Source organism: Balaenoptera ricei, chromosome 3 (genome assembly GCF_028023285.1).
Source record: "Balaenoptera ricei isolate mBalRic1 chromosome 3, mBalRic1.hap2, whole genome shotgun sequence".
NCBI classification, from domain to species: domain Eukaryota; kingdom Metazoa; phylum Chordata; class Mammalia; order Artiodactyla; family Balaenopteridae; genus Balaenoptera; species Balaenoptera ricei.
In genome coordinates, this window is record NC_082641.1 from 172,290,095 (window position 1) to 172,314,892 (window position 24,798).

The 24,798-nt window shown below is 40.2% G+C and overlaps 1 protein-coding gene across 1 annotated transcript in view; it reads right to left on the reverse strand.

The window, feature by feature from the left end:
- LOC132362970 (zinc finger protein 791-like) overlaps positions 1-23,886 on the reverse strand; it is a 64,132-nt gene extending 40,246 nt beyond the window's left edge. The window contains exons 1-4 of the mRNA XM_059918211.1: positions 23,716-23,886; positions 15,673-15,799; positions 15,410-15,470; positions 12,984-14,416 (exon numbers count right to left, since the gene is read on the reverse strand). Of these exons, the coding sequence (XP_059774194.1) occupies positions 12,984-14,416; positions 15,410-15,470; positions 15,673-15,799; positions 23,716-23,718 (1,624 nt within the window). The 5' untranslated portion in view covers positions 23,719-23,886. The remainder of the gene's footprint in view (positions 1-12,983; positions 14,417-15,409; positions 15,471-15,672; positions 15,800-23,715) is intronic.
- Between the last annotated feature and the right edge of the window lie 912 nt (positions 23,887-24,798).

A 24,798-nucleotide genomic window follows, 5' to 3' on the forward strand; every position in this document is an offset into this window, starting at 1 on the left:
TAACCCACTTAACCTTGCCCTACTCTCCTTCAAAAGTATTTTTGTGGAATAATACTACTTCTATTAACTTAATGCATGTGTCAACAACAGTCTTGACATCTGATCATATTTATTTTAGGTTGGGTGTTAATCCTGTCTTCAAAGGGCAGTGATGAAATGGAAGATAACCCATGGAAAATGCCTTTTGGGTATCGGACAGGTATTCAACATAGGAAATTTTTAGGCGATGAGGATAAGAAATTCAAAAGTAGAAATCCCAGTATGATGTATTTAAGCACATTGGTACAAAAGAAAAACTCTGAAACCAACTCCATGGGCACTAGCAGTAGAATCAATCATTGAAAGTGGTATAGTCTTAGAAAGGAAAAATAGCAACAAAAACGAATGGATGGTTTCTCTTCCAGTAAGTAAAGGGCTCTGAGTGATTATTCTCATCCTCACAATTGGAAAAAAACTGAACAACCAGAAGAGCAATATCTTTTCTTAGATCCATGAGAGATTGGAGATTACATGTGTTAACTGAAAGAAAAACACATGATGTGAGATCTGTGACTTTTTTTTATTTATGGACTTACTGAGGACTGTAGCCCAGGAGAGAGCCTCTCAGGTAGCTTTGAGGAACTGCTCCAAACAGTAAGTTTGAAGTTCCGTATACCAGTGATTTAGAGAAGGGGTATGTGCACTCAAGCACACATTTTTGTAATAGAAGATTACTTTTAGTCTTGAGGAAGGGATATCTTCATTGATGATTTTAGTGCTTTTCTAAGTATAGGAAAATGCAAAATTGGGGTTCATAAAGTTTTTACTGACAATGTCTAACTATCTAAAGTCCTGTTTTTCTACTTTTCCCAGAGCACAGGGTGCCTCCTTCCTGATCTCATCCCTGAATTCCTTTCATAGTGTGTTGGAAGTCAGCAACTGTATCAACTAATGGCTTACTTTTTGTAGAACTGGGTGGTGTTTGACATTATTTTTATTTATTTACTTGAAGTTTATTTTACTGAAGTATAGTTGATATATAGTATTATGTAAGTTACAGGTGTACAACATAGTGATTCACAATTTTACAGTCATAAAATACTGAATATATTCCCTATGTTGGACAATATATGCTTGTCGCTTATTTATTTTATACATAATAGTTTGTACCTCTTAATTCCCTACCCCTGTCTTGCCTCTCCCCCTTACCCTGTCCCTACAAGTATGCACTAGTTTGTTTTCTGTATCTATGAGTCTTTGTCTTTTTTGTTATATCCTCTTGTTTTTTTTATTTTTTAGATTCCACATATAAGTGATATCATACAGTATTTGTCTTTCTCTGTGTGACTTATTTCACTTAGCTTAATGCCCTCTAAGTCCATCTATGTTGTTTCAAACCGCAAAATACATTCTTTTTTATGGCTGAGTAGTATTTCATTGCATATATATACCCCATCTTCTTTGTCCATTCTCCTGTTAATGGACACTTAGGTTGCTTCCATATCTTGGCAGTTGTAAATAATGCTGCTGTGAACATTGGGGTGCATGTATGTTTTTGAATTAGTGTTTCCAGTTTTTTCTGGATATACATACCCAGGAGTGGAATTGCTGGGTCATATGGCAGTTCTATTCTTAGTTTTCTGAGAACTCTCCATACTGTTTTTCAGAGTGCCTGCAACACTTTACATTTCCACCAACAGTGTAGGAGGGTTCACTTTTCTCCACTTCCTCACCAACACTTGTTATTTGTTTTCTTTTTGGTGATAACCATCCTGACAGGTGTGAGGTGACATCTAATTGTGGTTTTAATTTGCATTTCTCTGATGATTAATGACATTGAGCAACTTCTCATGTGCCTGTTGGCCATCTGAATGCCCTCTTTGGAAAAATGTCTATTGGGGTCTTCTGTCTAGTTCTAAATCGATTGTCCAGTCGTGTGAACTTTTTACGTTTTTTGGACATTATTAACCCCTTATCAGTCACATGATTTGGAAATATTTTCTCCCATTCAGCAGGTGTTCTTTGTGTTTTGTCCATGGTTTCCTTTGCTGTGTAACAGCTTTTAAGTTTAATTTGGTTCAATTTGTTTATTTTTGCTTTTATTTCCTTTGCTTTCAAAGACATATCCAAAAAAATATTGCTATGATATAGGTGCAAGTGTGTTCTGCCTGTCTTTTCCTCTAGAAGATTTCTGGTCTTATATTTATTTATTTTTTAAATTAGTTAATTAATTAATTTTATTTTTGGCTGCTTTTGGGTCTTTGTTGCTGTGTGCCAGCTTTCTCTAGTTGCGGTAAGCGGGGGCTACTCTTCATTGCAGAGCACAGGCTTTTCATTGCGGTGGCTTCTCTTGTGGAGCATGGGCTCTAGGCATGCAGGCTTCAGTAGTTGTGGCACGTGGGCTCAGTAGTTGTGACTGGCGGGCTCTAGAGTGCAGGCTCAGTAGTTGTGGCGCATGGGCTTAGTTGCTCCGTGGCATGTGGGATCTTCCCAGACTAGGGCTTGATCCCGTGTCCCCTGCATTGGCGGGCAGATTCTTAACCACTGTGCCACCAGGGAAGTCCCTTGTCTTATATTTAGATTTTTTTAAAAATTTATGTTTGGCTGAGTTGGGTCTTTATTGCTGCGCAGGGGCTTTCTCTACCTGCGGCGAGCAGAGGCTACTCTTCATTGCGGTGCGCAGGCTTCTCATTGCAGTGGCTTCTCTTGTTGTGGAGCATGGGCTCTAGGCGTGCAGGCTTCAGTAGTTGTGGCTCACGGGCTCTAGAACTCAGGCTCAGTAGTTGTGGTGCACGGGCTTAGTTGCTCCACGGCATGTGGGATCTTCCCGGACCAGGGCTCAAACCCATGTCCCCTGCATTGGCAGGCAGATTCTTAACAACTGAACCACCAGGGAAGCACTATATTTAGATCTTTAATCCAGTTTGAGTTTATTTTTGTATATGGTGTTAGAGAATGTTCTAATTTCATTGTTTTACATGTAGCTGTCCAGTTTTCCCAGCACCACTTATTGAAGTGAGTTTCCTTTCTCCATAGTATATTCTTGTTCCTTTTTGTAGATTAACTGACCATAAGTGGGTGGATTTTTTTCTGGACTCTTATTCTCTTCTATTGATCTTTGTGGATGTTTTGGTGCCAGTGCTATAATGTTTCATTACAGTACATTTGTAGTTTGGTCTGAAGTCATGGAGCATGATTCCTCCAGCTCTGTTCTTCTTTCTCAAGATTGTTTTGGCTATTCAGGGTTTCCAAACAAATTTTAGAATTATTTGTTCCTGTTCTGTGATAAATGTCATTGATATTTTGAAAGGAATGGCATTGAATCTGTAGATTGCCTTGTGTGTTATGGTCATTTTAACAGTATTAATTCTTCCAGTCCATGAACACAATATATCTGAATATCTGTTTGTGTTGTCTTCAGTTTCTTTCATCAGTGTCTTACAGTTTTCCAAGTACAGGTCTTTTTACCTACAACATAGGTTTATTTCTAGGTATTTTATTCTTTTTCATGGGATGGTAAATTGGATTGTTTCCTACATTTCTCTTTCTCATAGTTTGTTTTTACTGTATAGAAACGCAACAGATTTCTGTATATTAATTTTATATACTGCAACTTTACTGAATTCATTGTTGAGCTCTGGTAGTGTTTAGGTGGCATCTTTAGATTTGGTATGTGTAGTATCATGTCATCTGAAAGAAGCAACATTTTTACTTCTCCCTTTTCTGTTTGGATTCTTTTTATTTCTTTTTTTGTGTCTGATTGCTGTGGCTATGACTCCCAATGCTATTTTGAATAAACGTGATGAGAGTGGGCATTCTTGTATTTTTCCTGGTCTTAGAGGATATGCTTTCAGCTTTTCACCATTGAGTATATTAGCTGTGAGTTTGTCATGTATGGTCTCTATTATGTTGATGTACGTTCCCTGTGCACACTCATTTTGAAAACTTTTTATCATAGATGGATGTTGAATGTTTTCAAAATCTTTTCCTACATCTATTGAGATGATCATGTGGTTTTTATTCTTCAATCTGTTAATCAGGGGAGCTCTAACCCAGATCCTCTCCACGTCAGTTACAGGAGGAATTGTCAGTTTAATTACACACCCCAGCAATAGAATCTGCATCACAAAAGAATGACCCATTATAGGCCACATAGAAAAAGAAAGTACATTATATCTCCTACAATAGATCGACCCCTTCAACTACTCACCCAGTGAGAAACTGTCATCACTCTGAACTCTTGTTTTTCTCCAATGGAGTTTCCATTAAAATAACCCTTCCCAACTTCCTTCTTTTTCTCAATGAAATAATGTTCCTCTGCTTTGTTTGTTGGTCTTGACTATGGCTTCTGTTGTAGCTTGCTTGCAACTCAGGAGCTGCAGTCCTTTGCTATTTCCCCATAAACCCATTTTTACTGGTAAAATAAATGACCATTTTATTTTTAAGGTCAATAACGGGGTGTGCCGCCTTATTCAGCAGGTCGTAATCTGCATATCCTTAATTCAGTATTGGAATCTGTCCAACCAGGAGGCCACTCGGGCAGGTGGGTGGGGCGACCCTCCAGACCAGCTTAGAAGTCCTTTCTCCCACCGCACGTAAGGTAGCAAGCTGTGTAACCTTCCCAGGCCCTGGAGACCCTCACGTATATGCACTAGTCGTTGGAGTCGTTAGGAGGGACTCTGACTCAGGAAACCTCGAAATGGTGAGTGTGGTGCCCTGGGGTGCCGAGACGCATAGAGGGGCTGGTCGGAACCGGACATCTTTTGAACTGGCCTCTTCTCGGTCACCGTTGGAATCAGCGGATACTCGTGGGTTTGAGATACCGCTCGGACCTCAGTCCCCTCCGGCTGGGGGAGGGGGGTTGGCCCCCGCAGCCCGGACCCCGGGCGTCCTGTCCTGTTGCTTCACACAGGAATTTCCGCCCCGGAGCCCCTCTTCTGCCCCACATTGTGCCAGGCAAGTGCAGGTTCAATCCCAGCGCCTAAGCGTGGTTTTGATGAGTCGGGCTTCCTCTCGCAGGTTGTCACTCAGGACGAGGGGGCGGGGTATTGCCATCTGTCCAACCTGGAGGCTCCTGAGGCAGGTGTGTGGGGCGTTGCTCTGCACCCGCGTGAATGTCCTTTTTTTCTCCCAAGGCCTGGCAGAGGTCGCACGCTGTGTATGGTTCACTTGCTCTGGAGACTGTCACATATCATCTGTCGCCCTGTGATCTGCGTTGGTCATGGAGTCGTTAGTAGGGACTCAGACCCAGGAAACCTTAACGATAAGAATCCAGGATAATCTGACTGAACTTCAAAATTGGGACAAATGTCACTTTACAGCTCTTTACCATATCATTGTAATAATAATATCACCCTCCCCCTGCACCATAGACCGTCAGAATAGAGGCGTGAATTGCATTCTGGGAAATCTCCATCCATTTCCATGAATCAGGAAGGCAAAAGACTCCTGCCTCATATAAGCACCTTCACCCATTTCCTTTTTTTTTTTTTTTTTTTTTGATGTGGACCATTTTTTACAGTCTTTATTGAATTTGTTACAGTATTGCTTCTGTTTTATGTTTTGGTTTTTTGGCTGTGAGGCATGTGGGATCTCAGCTCCTGGACCAGGGACTGAACCCACATCCCCTACCTTGGAAGGTGAAGTCTTAACCACTAGGCTGCCAGGGAAGTCACCACCCACTTCTATAAAAAGCTTGTCCTCACTTGTAGTCAGAGGGAAGGTGTCTTTAGAGCATTAGCTCCCCTTCTCTTTCTCTGGCCATTGAATAAAAGCCTGTCTTGCTTGCAACAAACTCAGTTTCCTTATTGGCAGCTCAAACCTGAGTGGGAAAGAACTCCCTTACCCAGTGAGGGTTCGGGGGCAGGGGGGTGTTGGTTCAGCTAGGGGCCCAGGAGGGGAGTCTCCAGTCCAATGCAGTAACAAATCTTCTTTAAAATTTTTGGAGAACTTAGTGTAGAAGCCATTTACACAAAGGTAGAGTCTAGATTTATTTTATGGGTGTTTTTTGTTTACCAACTCAACCACTTCACTTTATAGTTCTATTCTGATTTTGCTTTTTGTCTTGAGTTAGTCTCAGTTGCTTGTTTCTCCTGAGGAATTTATGCATTTCTTCTAAGTTATCTTATATTTTGGCATACAATTGCTCATTGAATTCCTGTATAATCCTTTTTATTTCTGTAATGTCCATAGTCATATCCCTCATTCTTTGTGATTCTATGAATGTTAATATACCCTCTTTCTCTCTAGATCTATCTAGCTAAAGATTTGTCAATTTGTAAGAACTTGTAAGAAGACAGGGTAAGGGGTCCCTAGAGAAAGAGAACCAGGCATGGCTTTCTTGACAGACAAGAAGCCATTTCTGGCCTAAGCCATTTTGTGATCTAAGCTTGGCCGGAATGCTTGCCCTTGAATAGATCTCAGTAATTAACCAAAATAAGGGAATGTAAGAACAAAAGAAAAGGATCAAGTAACCATAGGTCAGGGATAAAACAGAGTCCTAGTTCCTCCTCAAGGGTACACATAAAAATCTGATACATGTCTTTGAGTTCTGCAGGACCTAAGGCCCCCAAGTGGAGGATGGAATGATGATGTTGACCCTCCTGACTTCAGTCAACTAAAGCTTGGACTCTGTGAACCTTTGCCCAAATTCCTGGCTGAATTCTCTTCTCAAGCCCCTTCAGAATATGCATGTACCCTTAGCTTAAAAGTTCCCCAGTTTTGCTGTTCTGAGTGACACTGCTTTGGGAAAGATCCCTGTGTTCTCCTTACTTGCTGCAAATAAATCCTTTCCTCTCCACACCTTTGGCTTGGATGTGTCTTTTGCTGAACACCCACCAAGAGGCAAACCCAGCTTTTGGGTAACAAACTCACTTTTGGTTTCATTGGTTTTCTCTACAGTTTTACTATTCCCTGTTTCACTCATTTCTACTTTAATTTGTATTCATTCCTTTTCTCCTTGTGTTTAGGACCTCATCTTTACAGTCTCTTGAAGTACATACAGGGTACTGATTTGAGGTCTTCCTTCTTTGCTAGTAGAGGTATTAATGGCTATAATAATTTTTTCAAGGTTCTTTTAGATACAAGCCATAAAGTTCGACCCTGTTGGAATGATGTAATGTCCCTCAATATGTCTACTGATATCTCTTATATTCAAGTCAATTTTGCCTAATATTTGTATAATCTCTCCAGTCTTCATGTTGGTGTTGTTCACAGATATATCTATCACAGGCTTTTATTTTCAGTCTGTTGGTGTCTTTGAATCTAAAGTGTGCTTCTTCTACATAGCACATATTTAGATCATGGCTTCTTTGTTTAATCTGGGATGACAATCTCTTCCTCCTGTTTAGGCTATGTAAACCACTCACATTTAGTATTAATACATAGTGGCAATTATACCTGCCATTTTACTTTTTGTATTCTACAATTCTCATGTTGTTTTTAGTTCTTAAGGCCTCCTTTATAACTTTCTTTTACATTAAGTGAATATTTTCAAGTTTTCACTTTCATTTTTAAATGACATCTCCATTATACATTTAAAATTTTTTAGTTTGCTCATTTAACATATATGTATTAATTTAAAAAATGAGACTCAGATTTATGCTAGCATAATTCCAGTGATATATGGAAACATTACTCATATAAAGCTCTATTCCCTTTTGCCATTTTTGTTATTATTGTTATGCAGATTATATCAACTTATGATATAACCCGGAAATATTTTCTCACACTAATGTACAATCTGTGGTCATCTCCTTAGCCCAGTACAGTTACTCCCACCTCTGTGCTTTTTAATGGCAAACATACTACACAGATATTACACTGCTATATATAATGGCCTAGTAACACCTTACATACATAGGATTATACACAGTACCTTTGACATCCGCTAAAAGAGAAAATATGTATTGATTCTGCCTTTTCTAGTTACAGAATTACCTGTACAGGTGTTTTTGTTTCTTTATGTTGATATGAATTATATTCTGGAGTGCCTTGCTATCAGCCTGAAGAACTCCAGTAATTCCTGTGAGACAATTGGCTATCAATATATTCTTTCACTTTTTGTTGATCTGAGAGAGTCCTTATTTTGCCATCTTTTTTCAGAAGGTAGTTTTGAATATTGGATTGTTGGTTGACAGCCTTTTTTCCTAGTGCACTTTGAATGTTTCCCTCTGCCTTCTGGCTTCTGTTTTCTGCTGAGACATCACCTGGCAATTTTACTGTGGTTTCCTTGTAAGAGTTGGGTCACTTTTCAACTGCTCTTTATTCTCACTGTATGGTTCCTACCTTCCTGTTTGTTTGCATGTCTCATATTTTTGATATAAACTAGACAGTTTAGGAAATATAATGTAGCAACTCTGGGAACTGGACCCATTCCTTCTGGGGATTTTTATTGTTATGTGCTTATTCATTTGTTCAGTGAGTGCCTGCATTATTTTATTAGTTTTTTTTAATATTTATTTATTGGTTGTGCTGGCTCTTAGTTGCGGCAGGTGGGCTCCTTAGTTGCAGCTCACGGGCTCCTTAGTCGTGGCATGCGAACTCTTAGTTGCGGCATGCACGTGGGACCTAGTTCCCTGACCAGGGATTGGACTCAGGCCCCTTGCACTGGGAGAGCAGAGTCCCAATCATTGCACCACCAGGGAAATCTCAAGTGCTTGCATCAGTTTAATAAAACCTGTTCCCCCCTATATTGAGAAGCCAGAGCTGGTGTATTGAATTAAGAATATGTAGATGAGGGACTTCCCTGGTGGTGCAGTGGATAAAGACTCCATGCTCCCAATGCAGCAGGCCCAGGTTCGATCCCTGGTCAGGGAACTATATCCCACATGCATGCCACAACTAAGGAGTCTGTGAGCCACAACTAAGGAGCATGCCTGCCGCAACTAAGACCTGGCACAACCAAATAAATAAATAAATAAATAAATAAATATTTTTTTAAAAAAGAACATGCAGATTATATGATCCTGCAATCCCACTCCTAGGCTAGTATCTGGAGAAAACTACAATTCTAAAAGATACATCTGGGACTTCCCTCGTGGCACAGTGGTTAAGAATCCGCCTGCCAATGCAGGGGACATGGGTTCAAGCCCTGGTCTGGGAAGATCCCACATGCTGCGGAGCAACTAAGCTCATGAGCCACAACTACTGAGCCCACGTGCCACAACTACTGAAGCCTGCGCACCTAGAGCCTGTGCTCCGCAACAAGAGAAGCCACTGTGATGAGAAGCCTGTGCATCGCCACGAAGAGTAGCCCCCACTTGCCACAACTAGAGAAAGCCCGCACGCAGCAATGAAGACCCAATGCAGCCAAAAATAAATAGATAAATAAATAAATTTAAAAGATATGTCCATCCCTATGCTCACAGCAGCACTATTCACAATAGCCAAGAGATGGAAACAGCTTAAATGTCCATCGACAGGTGAATGGATAAAGAAGATGTGGTACATATATACAATGGAATACTACTCGGCCATAAAAAAGAATAATGCCATTTGCACAACATGGATGAACCTAGAGATTATCACACTAAGTGAAGTCAGGGAGAGAAAGACAAATACCAAATGCTATCACTTACATGTGGAATCTAAAATATGACACAAATGAACTTATCTATGGAACAGAAACAGACTCACAGACACAGAGAATAGAGTTATGGTTGCCAAGGGGGAGAAGAAATGGGGGAGGGATGAATTGGGAGTTTGGAATTAGCAGATGCAAAGTATTATACATAGAACAGATAAACAACAAGATCCTACTTTATAGCACAGGGTACTGTATTCAACATCCTATTATAAACTGTAATAAACTGAAAAAAATATAAAAAAGAATGTATATATAACTGAATCACTTTGCTGTACAGCAGAAGTTAATACAACATTGTAAATCAACTGTAGTTCAATAAAATTAATTTTAAAAAAAAAGAGTATAGTCCTTCAGGAAGGGTTCATCGGCATAGTCCTATCTTTCTCTCTTGCTAGCTTTTTATTGTCTCACAATTTGCCTAAGTTTATAGGCCTTGGTTATGTCACAAAGGAGATTATAAAAATATTACCTAGCATACTAAGAAGTGAATCTATGTATTTTATAACCTGTCTCTAATAGTGATAAAAGATAAAATAAAAAATCATAAAAATGACCAACAGCCCCCTCTTCTTACTAACATAATTGAATAAAGCTTCTTAGCAATTAAGTTGAACTCCACGAGAATGTTCTTGCTTTCAAGAAAATGATTTATGATCACCAATGATAAAATAAAGTTAACCACCTAAAATCATTCAATACTTCTTGCTACCTTGAACAGCAATCAAATCCTCTAACACAAGTAAAATTCCTATAAGAAGTCCTTTTGAACACCCTGTTACTGTTACACACCACAGTCTTATAGGATTTGTAATCATTCATTTTTATAATTTTTATTGTATAGTTGATTTACAATATTGTGTTAATTTCTGCTGTACAGCAAAGTGATTCAGTTGTACATGTACATATTCTTTTTTTTTTTTTTTAATTTATTTTTGGCTGCGTTGGGTCTTCCTTGCTGCGTGCAGGCTTTCTCTAGTTGCGGCAAGCGGGGCTACTCTGCGTTGCGGTGTGTGGGCTTCTCTTGTTGTGGAGCAGGGCTCTAGGTGCGCAGGCTCAGTAGTTGTGGCTCATGGGCTCTAGAGCACAGGCCCAGTAGTTGTGGTGCACAGGCTTAGTTGCTCCACAGGATGTGGGATCTTCCCAGACCAGGGCTCGAACCCATGTCCCCTGAATTGGCAGGCGGATTCTTAACCACTGCCCCACCAGGGAAGCCCGCCTGTAATAATTCTTAATTGAATTCATTTTGCCCCAGTATTTGACTAGAGGTATGATCTTGTGGTCACTGGCAAGACGGCACTGAAAAAAACCCAAGATTAAACTTTTGCAGATAAGTAAGAAATTAGATCCATGACAAAACTGTAACTAAAAATAAGAAAATGGCCTGAGGATAAAGTAGTTGACTTTCTAGTCACAGGATAAAACAGACTCATATTGTATAATGATTAAATGAACAAAACTGCAAGTTTTTCTGAATATTTATAAAATGGGTACTTCAATATATTCTTTGAGGAAATGAAAAACAACATGTGTTAGCTAACGAAAGCATCAAAGAGTTGGTAAAATATTTGAAACGACTACAAAAACTACCGTTTTACAAAAAAATTCAGTTTAAATTATATAAAATAAAATAAAATAAAAAACATATTGAGGGGTTATATTCAGCTACAATTAACAGGAAAAACCCACCGTCTTCCTGATGGAAGGTGCTTATTCTCACATGTAAACAATGGGTCAAGGAAGCCACTGTACAATGCAGCAGAGAAACAAACTCCCATGTCATTCTTTTTGGTGGCACCGTCGTGAATGCCGTAGTGAGTCAGGAACACATACTCACTAGCACTATTAACAGCATAAAGTGTTTCCTACACAAGTTAGAAATTATGAAGATATAATCCAGAGAAGAGTAGAATCAGAGAATATTCCCAAACATAAAACACTGGAATACTTTGACAGTGGACACAAGAGGCCTTACAGAAAAAAATTCAAACTCTGATGCATCTTTGATTTGGAAGGTATGAAGACAGCAGGGGAAACTACACATCCATAAAAATGGAAATCAAACATTTGTTGGTGGTGTTAATGATACTCTTGACTATAAGGACAGAGTCTGGAAAATAAGCTGGAAGATGGTGTCATTGAAGCTCCTATGTATCTGCCTCTCTCCCAGTGTGGGTATTCCAGTATGTGAAGAATATCTTCTTTGTACCTGCTTTTAAATCACACACAGGTGAGCTACTGGTGAATGCTGATATGGAACCAAAAAGAGGATGGATTATGGAAAGTCTAGGTCTTAATATTACTCACAGGCAAGATATCTCCAACTCTAGATTTTTTGTATTATCACAAGTCTCATAGTTTATTCACCAAATACCAGTCAGAAGGAAATACAAAGCATAATTTACATGAAACTATACTTTTTGACATCCTTCCCATACATAAAATTTATTCCAAGTGTTTAATAGAATGGAAAATGGAAAAAGGCTCCTATACTCACCACCACCAAAAAGTATCTTTCTCAGTGGAAAGGGTACTATATATAGTAGATTATGAATATACAGGAACTGCCACACAAAGCTACTAGGCATATCCCAACAAATAGCAAACTGCCATTTTGCAATGGCTCATTAACTGAGAATGAATAGAACATTATAAAAATTTAAGACCAACTGCATATTAGAAATGTACTTGGGGACTTCCCTGGCAGTCCAGTGGTTAAGGCTCTGTGCTCCCACTGCAGGGGGTGCGGGTTTGATCACTGGTGAGGGGACTAAGATCCCACATGCCGCATGGCACAGCCAAAAAAAAGAAAAGGAAAAAAAAAGAAATACACTTAAATTCACCCATGGATCCAACAGGGTTAAAATGGAAAGAAAAATAATCACTATCTGATTAAAGGAAAAATCACTACCTTTAAATCTTATGTACTATTGTTGAAAGACAACATACACAATTACCTCACATTAATATTCATTTCTAAAATTAGGAGAAATCCACTGTTCAAGGATACACTTGAAGAAAGATCCTTACTAAACACAACATATTTATAAAACTTTTAAAACAACTCTTTCATATTGAAGGTTTTCTGGAACATTAGGCACGGAGTACTTTCCATTAAGTTATCTCATGTTATTTACATTTATACTTCTTCTTCATGGGAATTTTCATACATGATGTTGGCCAACTGAAGTTGTTGCCCAGGCTGTTTACAAATGCGGTTTTATCTAGGGAATCCTTTCATCCTTTTAAACTACTGAGATCAGAGAACCCTTTCCCATTCTCCATATTTTATGTTTTCTATGCAGTGTGCAGTCTCATGTGTCTTCAAATGATTGAGAGATAAAGGCTTTCCCACATTCCCGACACTGATAGGGTTTCTATCCAGTGTGAATTCTTTCATGCAGTTGAACGTAAATGGAACGGAAGGTTTTCCCACATATTTTACATTCATAGAGTTTTTCTCCAGTATGGGTTCCTTCATGAACTTTGAATCCTTTTTGAGAACTAAAACATTTACCACATTGTTTACATTGATAAGGTTTCTCTCCAGTGTGACTCCTTTCATGGGTTCGAAGAGAACTGTGGTATCTGTAGGCTTTCTCACAGTGTTTACATTGATACGGTTTCTCTCCTGTGTGAATTCTTTCATGTGTTTGAAGGCTTTCATGACAACTAAAGGCTTTTCCACATTGTTTACATACATAGGGTTTCTCTCCAGTGTGAGTTCTTCTGTGTACTCGTAAGGAACAGTAGTAACTAAAGGCTTTGCCACATTGTTTACATTGATACGGTTTCTCTCCAGTGTGAATCCTTTCATGTATTTTAAGAGAACTGGGATTAATGAATACTCTCTCACATTTTTTACATTTATAAGGTCCATCTCTAGTGTGTGTTATCATATGTTTTCGAAAGGTTTTTTGCCATGTGAAGGCTTTCCCACATTCTTTACACTTATAGGGCTTTTCTCCAGTGTGGATTCTTTCATGATTTCGAAGAGAACTGGCAGTACTCAGTACTTTAGAACATGTTTTACATACATACAGTGTGTCTCCTGTGTGATTTCTTTTGTGTATTTGGAAGGAACTGAAATAATTAAAGGCTTTACCACACTGCTTACATTCATAGGGTTTCTCTCCTCTGTGAATTCTTTCATGTATTTGAATAGTTTCAGGACTTTTAAAGGCTTTTCCACATTGTTTACATTGATAGGGTTTCTCTCCGTTGTGACTCCTTTCATGCATTCGAAGACAACTGGGATAAATGAATGCTTTCTCACATTTCTTACATTTATAAAATCCATCTCCAGTGTGTGTTACCATGTGTTGTCGAAAGCTTGTTTCCCACGTGAAGGCCTTCCCACATTCCTTACATTCATAGGGTTTTTTCCCAGTGTGATTACTTTCATGTATTTGGAAACGTTTTTGAGCACTGAATCTTTTACCACATTGCTTACATTCATAGGGTTTCTCTCCACTGTGAATTCTTTTATGTGTTCGGAAGGATTTCTGATATGGAAATGCTTTTCCACATTGTTTACATTCATAGGGTTTCTCTCCAGTGTGACTCCTTTCATGTGTTCGAAGAGAACCAGGATAAATGAATGCTTTCCCACATTCTTTACATTTATATGGCTTTACACCATATTTTTGATACTCTCGTGTTTTGTGTTCAATGTGACATCTCATGTGTCTATTAAGGGATGAATGATCCGTGAAGACTGTTCCACATGCACTGTATTCACATGGTTTTAATCCAGGAGTTTTCTTGTTCAGATTGAGAGTTGGAATAAGGTTGAAATTTTCTCCACATAAACTAATGCCTTTACTTTTACAGAATCTCTCTACCATAAAAGTTCTGTAATAAATGAGAATATTATTAATGACTTCTTTATTAATCATTTTACATTTATTATATTTATTATGAATTATAGGAACTGGTTTTCTATCATGTGTGAACTGTTAGAAATTGAGTATACTGAATGTTCTCAATGGGACTTCACACTTTCTATTAAAAAGTGATATTCAGGGCTTCCCTGGTGGCGCAGTGGTTGAGAATCTGCCTGCTAATGCAGGGGACACGGGTTCGAGCCCTGGTCTGGGAAGATCCCACATGCCGCGGAGCAACTAGGCCCGTGAGCCACAACTGCTGAGGCTGCGCGTCTGGAGCCTGTGCTCCGCAACAAGAGAGGCCACGATAGTGAGAGGCCCGCGCACCGCGATGAAAAGTGGCCCCTGTTTGCCGCAACTAGAGAAAGCCCTAGCACAGAAATGAAGACCCAACATAGTAATCAATCAATCAATCAATCAATCTTTAAAAAAAAAAAAGTGATATTCAAGTATAAGTTTTATTACTAATGACTGCAAGTGAACTATTTTGCAAACACTAAATATTTATATCCCATTTAAGAAAATATTTTTGGGAAACATTTTCTAAGAATAACTCAACTTGGGGCTTCCCTGGTGGCGCAGTGGTTAACAATCCACCTCCCAATGCAGGGGACACAGGTTCAAGCCCTGGCCTGGGAAGATCCCACACGCCGTGGAGCAACTAAGCTCATGTGCCACAACTACTGAAGCCCGCGCACCTAGAGCCCGTGCTCTGCAACAAGAGAAGCCACCACAGTGAGAAGCCTGCACAGCGCAACCAAGAGCAGCCCTCGCTCGCTGCAACTAGAGAAAGACTGCACATAGCAATGAAGATCCAACACAGCCAAAAATAAATTAAAAAAAAAAAAAAGAATAACTCAATTTGAAGGCGGGGTTATTTATTATGTTGCTTCTTTTAAATTTTTCATAATATTACCACAATTCTCACGAGACAATGTTTTGTATTTTAAGTGTGACTCACCTTAATTTTCTCCCCTGGTTTTTGTGCTGATCTTCAATGTCATGATATTCCCGTTTTGCTCCTGAAATGCAGACCCAGAAAAATGATCCCAAAGTACTATAAATTATAGAAAAATTATTAGATTCTAGGTCCAGAATGAGCTCTGACCATTTCTAGTTTCTTTACCAATGTCTTCCCTTTCCACGTTCCACATCTTGGAACAATATTGACAGGTAAGAAATACTTCTCTAATTGACAAAGTTAGGGAATTTCTTCATTCTTACCGACTGCAGCCAGATTCCTTAAGGTTTCCTGCATCACATCTCTGTAGAGTTTCCTCTGTGAAGGATCCAATAAAGCCCACTCCTCCAGTGTGAAGTCCACAGCCACATCCTCAATGGTCACTGAATCCTAAAATACCGAAAATATGTGTACACCGAGATGCATGAGATTGACAGAACTAGACATCCACACTTCATTTATAGGAAGTTTACGTATGATTCTGTTATTTACAAAGTTATTCTATGACTTGATCATAAGAAACTTACTCTCCACACTTCCTCAATAATTTAGCAGCATCATGAAGAAATGAAAATTATTTACACATCATCACTTATATCACAATGGCAGAGCCCAGAGAATGCAGGGAAATGACAGAAATACTGTACAAATAAAACAAATATCATTTTAAGAACATCAATTTCTTGTGAAAAAAATTCTTTCATCTTCTTCCTATGATGCTCCATTTACAGCACTTCATAAGGTAGAGGATCAAGACTCATGAGGTTTCAATGAATAGAAACACTGTCAAGAACTGGAAGCTTTTTCCTAGTCCCATCATCTAACATCAGAGTCCAGGTGGCCTGGAGAAATCAAACTTTTAACAAATCCCAGCTGGCCACATTCTCCCAAAGTCCTCCAGGCCTTTAAAGAAATCAGATGCAGATGCCTGAATATATTCTTCTGAGGAACCACTGCCTTCTACTTGTGTAACAATTATCAAAGACTCTATTTTTCCTTTCTCTCTATATATAATTTGATGCAGCTAGAAAATTTGAAACTTAGAGCTCACTCACAAGGAAGAAGCAATATTGTATTAGACCAAAAAATCCCTATACTCATGTGCCTCGGGGCTGCTTCCAGCCAAATTTTAGAACACACAGTGCAATTACATGCCAGAAAAACTCTTCTCATCACACCCTAACAGTATACCCTGGGCCTTACTGTCCTTAAGGAACAGTTTAAGAGCTACAGTTTGCAAGGGAGTTCACTGAGGTCCATAATAGTGTGATGGTGAATTTTCCCATGACTAGAAAATATGTATAGTGGTTTTCTCCAACACAACATAAAGTCTCCATTCTGCAATTTCAGCTACAAGTGTTGGGCATGCAGCCACACTGGCTACTGCCAGGTGAAAATCTAGTTCTGGGATTTATGAATTTAGAAGCTGTGATTCTTAATCTCACAAGAAGAGAATGAAAAAGCTTGAAATAAACAAGTCCTCCCAGAGCCATAAGAGCACTGACTTCAAAGGGCAAACCGATGTCCTAAAACTGGAAAAAAGAAGAGAAAGACGTTTTTTAAATATGACCCAAATATTCAGTTCTTAACGCCTAAACCCAAAAGAGTCTTTTTCACCAGAGTCTAACAAAAAGACCAAAAAGAACTAAAAGATACAACACAATATTTATGAAGCCTGGCATGACCTTCTTTAACACAAGACTCAAGATACATATAATGAAATTAACTAAAGGAAAAGAAAGAAAGAAATAGAACATGTAAATAACAACTAAGAGTTTTCTAAAATTAATGATAGACAATACCTGTAGGTTCATGAAGCTCAGTGAACAGAAAATATGAAAACACAGAAATGGAGATCAAAGTATATCATATTCAAACTAGAGAAAAAACGAAGAGAATACATTATAAGAAGCTAGAGAGAAAAATGTAAAATGCAAAAGTAATAAACTCTTGGGAAGTATCAGAACGAAATCTAGGTCACCTTCGGTTTGGTAACAAATTATCAAATATAACAACAATCACAAGATTTATAAAAGAAAAAAAAAGTATAATTTCACTTCATTAAAATGAAAATGCCTTTATAATTTTTAATTTCATTTCATTAAAATGAAAAGTGCCTCTTTCAAGAAAGAGTGTAAAGCGAATGAAAATCACAGAATAGGAGAAAATCCTTACAAAACACATATATGATAAATGACTGGTATTCAAAATATCTAAAGAAGTATTATTGTCAAAGTAAGAAGACAAACCACCAGTGAAAAATTGGGCGAATATCTAACAAACAGCTTCCCAAAGACGACATACAGAAGGGAAACAGGAAATATGAAAACGTGCTCAACGTCAACTGTCAATGGGAAATTGCAAATGAAACAATGAGCTATCACTACACACTTATTTAATGGCTAAAATGCAAAACACTCAGAACAACAAATATTGGTGAAAAGGTGAAGAAAATCCTCATTCATTGCTGGGGGAAATGGAATTTGGTAGCCCTACAATGGAAGACAGGAGCTTTCTTTCAAAACACTACATACTGGGCTTCCCTGGTGGCGCAGTGGTTGAGAATCTGCCTGCCAATGCAGGGGACACGGGTTTGAGCCCTGGTCTGGGAAGATCCCACATGCCGCGGAGCAACTAGGCCCGTGAGCCACAATTACTGAGCCTGCGCGTTTGGAGCCTGTGCTCTGCAACAGGAGAGGCCGCGATGGTGAGAGGGCCCGCGCACCGCGATGAAGAGTGGCCCCCACTAGCCGCAATTAGAGAAAGCCCTCGCACAGAAACGAAGACCCAACACAGCCATAAATAAATAAATAAATAAATAAATAAATAAATAAATAAATAAAATTAAAAATTAAAAAAAAAAAACCACTACATACTAAGATCCAGCAATCACACTCCTTGCTATCTGCCCAAATGACTTCAACTCTTATAGTTCTTATGTTCACACAAAACCCATACATAAATACCTGTAGGGGCTTTATTCATAACTGGCATAAGTTAGAGGTAAGCAAGATATCCTTCAAGAGTCAAATAAATAATGAGTGGTATAGCCATACGATGAAATATTGTTCACTGATAAAAAGAAATGAGGTAGAGCTATGAAAACACATGGAGGAAGCATAAAAGTATATTGCTAAGTGAAAGAACCCAATCTGACAAAGCCATATACTATATGATTCCAAGTATATGACGTTCTGGAAAAGACAAAAGCACGAGACAGGAAAATGATCTTTGGTTCTGGAGGATTTCGGGATTAGAGGAAGAGATGAATCAATCTGTGGAGCACAGAGGAAGTTTAGGAAAGTAAAATTACACTATATGTGCAGAAATGATTAACACATGTTATTATACATTTGCAAAATCCATACATTATGCAACACAAAAAGTCAATGCTAATGTCACCTGCCCACTTTAATGCATCAGTATTGGTTCAGCAATTGTAACAAATGGACCAGTCATACAAGATTTAAAGAATAATGACTACTGTGTGGATGCCGAGGCGTTATTTGGGAACTCTCTGTAATTTCTGATCAGCTTCCTAGTAAACCTAAAAAAAGCTGCAGTCTATTTAAAAAAAAAGAGCACTGACTCATTACAACTCATCCTGATGACCGCCTGATGTTTGGTTAGGTGTGGCGACAGTTGGTTTTGGTTCTTCATCAAGGCTATCTCAGTTAAGGGATGAAGGGCAGCAACTCTCCACTGAGCTCCACCATGTTCCAGGGTGTACTGTCATCTCTAGTCTATTCACTCCCCAGAGCTGTGCATTCAGTGAATCCCAAGCAGCTACCCAGGGAACCAAGGTGTTGGAGAGGGTGGCTCCAACAGCACCACAGCATCTTTCAAAGGACTGAAGAAAGAAATGTCATCTCTCCAAGGAAGCATAAGCCCAACTGCCAAGGTTTGGCTCCATCATATCACAAGTAGGTGTCAGTGGCCGAGCTGAGCTCCTGGGGTGCTGTTTCCAGTACCAAAGCCATAATAGGCAACTAAGTGGAGTCCTCTGTTTTTAAGAGATCCCAGTATGGGGGATAATTGCAGCTTTAATGGCATATTAATGTGAGACCTAGGACAGTGCCTTGCATCAGAAGCCTATGGCCAACTTAAGGCACTCCTCAGAGAGCCTCCCATCACTGCTCGCAGGGCTAGAGGCCTCCTTATGACACTGATTGCCTTATAGAGCTTAAGAAATCCGAGTTCAAGTTGAGTTTGAACAAATCCCTTTGCTGTGCCAAGCTGAGACGGTGAGTGTCGTTGACCATAACCGAGAGGGTAAGGATCTTTGTTGCAACAGATGCAGGGGCAACAGCCTCAGAGTTACTTAAAAGTTTTGGTGAGCCTTCTGGAATCTCACCACTTACAGGCTGCCTTTCCCTGCCTCTTCTCTTTCACTTTCGCTGAAATAACTGCTCTTTTGAAAGTAGTGACTGTCTTTTGGGCTCACCTCATGCACAGGGTATAATCATCCTCCTACTCCCCCAGTCCTCCCCTCAACACTAATGTCTGGGCAAACCCAGCCTCAGTCACACCTTCACTCTAAACACAGATAGGTACCAGCTCAGACATCAACCCAGGACCACTGGAAGGAGGGCCCCATTCTCATACTCCTGCTCCCAAAGTACAAAAAATTGACAGAAACTTTCAACTCAGTATCCTCCCTGTATATAACCCAGGCTTGGTGGGGTCAGCAGTGCAACACAGGGCAGCACAGGGCACAGGAAAATCTCCCCAGCAAACAGCAGCTCACACAGCAGGAGCCTCCACATTTTCTTATCAGCCTGTCCAAGTAAGAGGCACTAGGGGAAAGGGAGGGGGTGAGGCTTAACTTTCAGTAGTGAAACAACAAATATGTGGGTCCCAAATAATCATTACTAGAATAAAAACTTTAAGAAAAATAGGCATTTGCACTGGGTTGTTTTATATAAAGCAACACTAAAAAGATGATGAAGGCTTAATCAAAACTGGTTATCTGAGGGTGGCTGGCGTTAAGAGCAGAGGAGTGGGGCAACATATGTGGGCAGGGAGTCTTCTTAATTTCTTCCCTTAGGAATTTAATTTTAACCATTCTATATAGAAAACCACTGCAAGATTTGATCCTTTAAACAGTAATGGATATAAAAGTGTAAACCACAAAAAAATGAAAACTCCCTTTCTAACTAAAGGCACACAGGATATTATAGGTTTTCTCTCCATTATAGTAAACGGAGATATTTTCAGAAATAAGTGGCATATTACACTGTATTTTAGGTTTGCAATTAAGCCTTAAATGGACTAGGAATTTGAAAGATTGACATAAACTTTGAGGTGTTTTTCTCATATCAATTGAAATAGAATTTGTTTCTTCTTTCCCTCCACATCCATTAAAATAGAAATTCATTTGCTTTAGGAATACTAGAGGACTTTTAATTGTTAAAGTTCTCTAGGGACAGGCACTTACAAACACTGACCTAAAAATGGAAAAGCACCTGAGAACTTAAATGCACCCATTTCACGTCTTGAGGTTCTCTTGTCTAAATGAAACAAAAATTCTACTTGACTTCCCAATTTTCTTGCCTTAGATGGTACCTGTTAATCAACATAGATTTTAAAAGCCCAAGTGTTACTGGAAACTAGAATCAAAGGGCTGTAATCTTTTTTTTTTTTTTTTTAATGTACATAAGTGTGTTTTGTGAATGGTAAGGCTCTATACACAAATTTAAGGACTTATTTTTTATTATTAACTTGGAACTATTTTTGATACCAGTTTTTTTTTTTCTTTTTTAAAATTTATTTATTTATTTATTTTTGGCTGTGTTGGGTCTTTGTTTCTGTGCGAGGGCTTTCTCTAGTTGCGGCGAGCGGGGGCCACTCTTCATCGCGGTGCGCGGGCCTCTCACTATCGCGGCCTCTCTTGTTGCAGAGCACAGACTCCAGACGCGCAGGCTCAGTAGTTGTGGCTCACGGGCCCAGTTGCTCTGTGGCATGTGGGACCTTCCCAGCCAGGGCTCGAACCCGTGTCCCCTGCATTGGCAGGCAGATTCTCAGCCACTGCGCTACCAGGGAAGCCCAAAGGGCTGTAATCTTGAACGGATAAAGGAATCCAAGAAAAGAAACACAAATATTGGAATCAAAACATATAAGCAGACTGTGTCCATACAATTCGGAAGAAAAGCCCATATTCAGAAAGTTGAACATCTTTACAGACTTGAGAGTCTAGATACGCCCGGTTGAGATAAAACTCTTGTAAACGGTCAGTCCCTCAATGAGGGCAGGGACACCTGGGCAGCCACAGGAATAAACTCTGGGAGCTCCACAAACCCTCCCCAGTCCTGTAAGCAGGGAAGCTCTCCCTACCCCAGGCTTCCATGATCACAAGTCAGGAAACTCTAAGCCTGATTCAGGGTAAGGTTCTGATCCAAATGGACTCCTATATTCATAAACCCTTTGTCCACAGGACAGAACACCTCATCCTCACAGACTTCTCAATGGGCACAAATTACACTCTGAGTGCACCTATATCATGGAGGGACCACTCAAATATAACATTTAAAATGCCTAGGCTAAAGGATATCACAAGTACCACCCTGAAAGGGCAACATGCCTACACCCTTGTGAACTCACACCCCCAGATTTCAGGGCTCTGCAGCTTCTCACAGTATAAGGACTACCATTGGTGGGTGTGAGCAGGTAGGACTGGGCAGGGGGAAGATGTCCAGGAAGATCCACTTCCCTCTGCAGGCTCAAAGGGGGCCTCAGTTTGAAGATACTGACTTCAGGCTCTGCTCCCCACTACAGGCGCTCTCAACCACCACTGATATTTTATGTGAGATACCCAGAAAGGCAAATATATAGAATCAGAAAATAGATTAGTGATTTCCTAGGCCTCGGGATGAGAAGGGAGAGTTACTGCTAATGGACATGAGGTTCATTTTGGGAGTGATGGAAATGTCTTAAAACTAGTGTGGTGATAGTAGAACAAGTCTAAATACGGTAAGCACCAGTGATCATTTAAATACACAAACCCTGTTTGGACAATTCAGCAAAATCACTCAAACCCAGTGTGTATGTGGAAATGAGAGAAGAAAATTCTCAGCCACTTTTATTAATTCACCCAGAAAACCCCAAGTATCTATTCCTTTCAGGAAAATATGTCAATCATTTATTATTTCCAAGGCAAGTTTAATTAGTACATAAGTAATCACACTTGAATACTTTTTGTCTCCAAGTCTAAATCCTGGCATTTCATTTGAAATCAACCAACAGTAAAGGAGAGTCCAAAAGAACTCACCTTACTCAGGGAATTTAAAAAGTGAAACAAAAATTCTTAACAACTGGAATGTAATACTGAAAAATTTTTCCCCCTGAAATTCAACTCTCTTACCTCTTCGGAAATATTTTACATGGTCTTTCAAGCTCTATTAATTAAATACATTTTACACTATTGAAAAGAAAAACTTAAATAAGTGAATAAATCTTTTGAAGGAGACTAACCCAGGGACGGGCAGTGGTCACAGCACAGATCGTCCAGAAAAGTTTCATAAAAAACCTCGAAAAAAGGACTTCCCATAGGATGTCTCTTCCCAGAAAAAAAACGGGGAGGAGAAAGAATTTCATACACCTACTTCCAAGTAGTTATTCTTGGCTTTCCGCTCCTGCAAAATATACACAGACCGCCCCCCTCCCCAATGTAATCCACGACTCTGCCCAAATAGGAAAAACAATTAAAATATTGGGTTTGTATGAAATGGACCATGGAAGATGAACAGTTGATAGACGATGTGAATCGGAGAGGGGAAACTGAGGTTGGGAAGACGGGGAATAACATGGAAATGTAATGATTTACTACAAGCCCTACAAAGAGCTACCTGCTGGGCCGGGGTCTTTGATTTGAGACTTTGCTTCCCAAACATTTGGAAAACTCAGAGGAAAACGGGTGCCCCCTGGGCAGCAAGGAGGGTCTGGGACCCGTCAGGGAAGGGGTAATCCCAGGACCGAATCCTGGAGAACGAGTCACGATTGTCACCTGAAGACGGCGCCCGAGTTCACCGCACAATCCGGGAGAGAAGAGGGGCTGCGGGCGCACACCCGCGCGGAGAGGCGCCGGGGCGGAAGTTCCTGCGCGAAGTGACGGAACAGGACGCCTAGGGTCCCGGCTGCCGGGCCAATCCCCACGCTGCGAGCCGGAGGGGACAGAGGTCCGAGCGGCGCCGCAGACCCGGCGTATCCGTAGACTCCGGGGTTTGGAGGCCGTGTCAAAAAGATGGCCGGCTTCGGCCGGTTTCGACCACTCCCTCCGCGGCGGCCCCAGCCTGGGGCACCACACTCACCATTTCGAGGTTTCCTGAGTCCTTCCTAACGACTCCAACGACCCGTGCAGATACGTGAGACTGACGGGTCTCCAGAGGCAGTGAACCGCACACAGCGAGTGGCTCTAGGCGCAATTGGAGAAAGAAAGGACGTCCAGGCCGGTGCAGAGCATCGCCCCACCCACCTGCCTCAGCGGCCTCCCGGTTGGACAGATTTCCAATACCCCGCCCCCTCGTGCCTGAGTGACAACCTGCGGGAGGAAGCCTGACTCAGCAGAATCACTTAGCGCCGCTGGGATTGAATCTGTCCCCGCCTGGCGCTTTAGGTTTGTAACAGAACATTTCCATGGCCTGGGCTTGCCTGGTATGGAACTGTGCTTCTTGTTAAGAAAGGCAGACACTTAGATGTGAACTCACCGTTTGTAATGAAGAGGCTGGCTCCAGTTTCATCTTTGGTCCTTGACAGCGCTGAGCCTTCCACCCATCCCTCCCCATCCCCACTCATTAGGTATAAGCTAAAGAATCCCAGAGCACTTGGCTCTGGTAGGAGGTCTGAATCACTCAGCCCTAGCTGGGTGCCAGAACAAATCTCAGTCAAACCACAAGCTGTGAGGTGTGTGCATTAACTTCTCAGCTGTACATTTTACACTAGAAGGAAATTTATTTTAGATTAGTGTTCCCTGTGTGCCTAGAAAACTTTGAAATGTCAACAGCTATAATATATATGAGGCAATTGTATTCCCATTTTCACTGATAGAAGAAAAACAGTAAGTTGTACTTAACATTGGAGTGCACCTGGAAACTCTTCCTGCCCCCCATCCCCAGCTCTACTGAGGGATAACTGACTAATAAAACTGCATTTAAAGATGACAACATGATGATCTGATACACTTATACTGTATAGCATAATGAGAAATTTAGGAAGATAGTGAATCTTTTTATTTTTATTTTTTTGAGGGACTCCTAAATAAGAATTTTAATGGGGAATGGCAAAAATCACAATAGACTATTATCATTGTGGGAGTATCAATTGCGCACTTCAAAAGTGTTCTTGTTCGATGTCTGTCTGTTTCATTATTCCTTGGTTCTCTCATTCCACAAGTG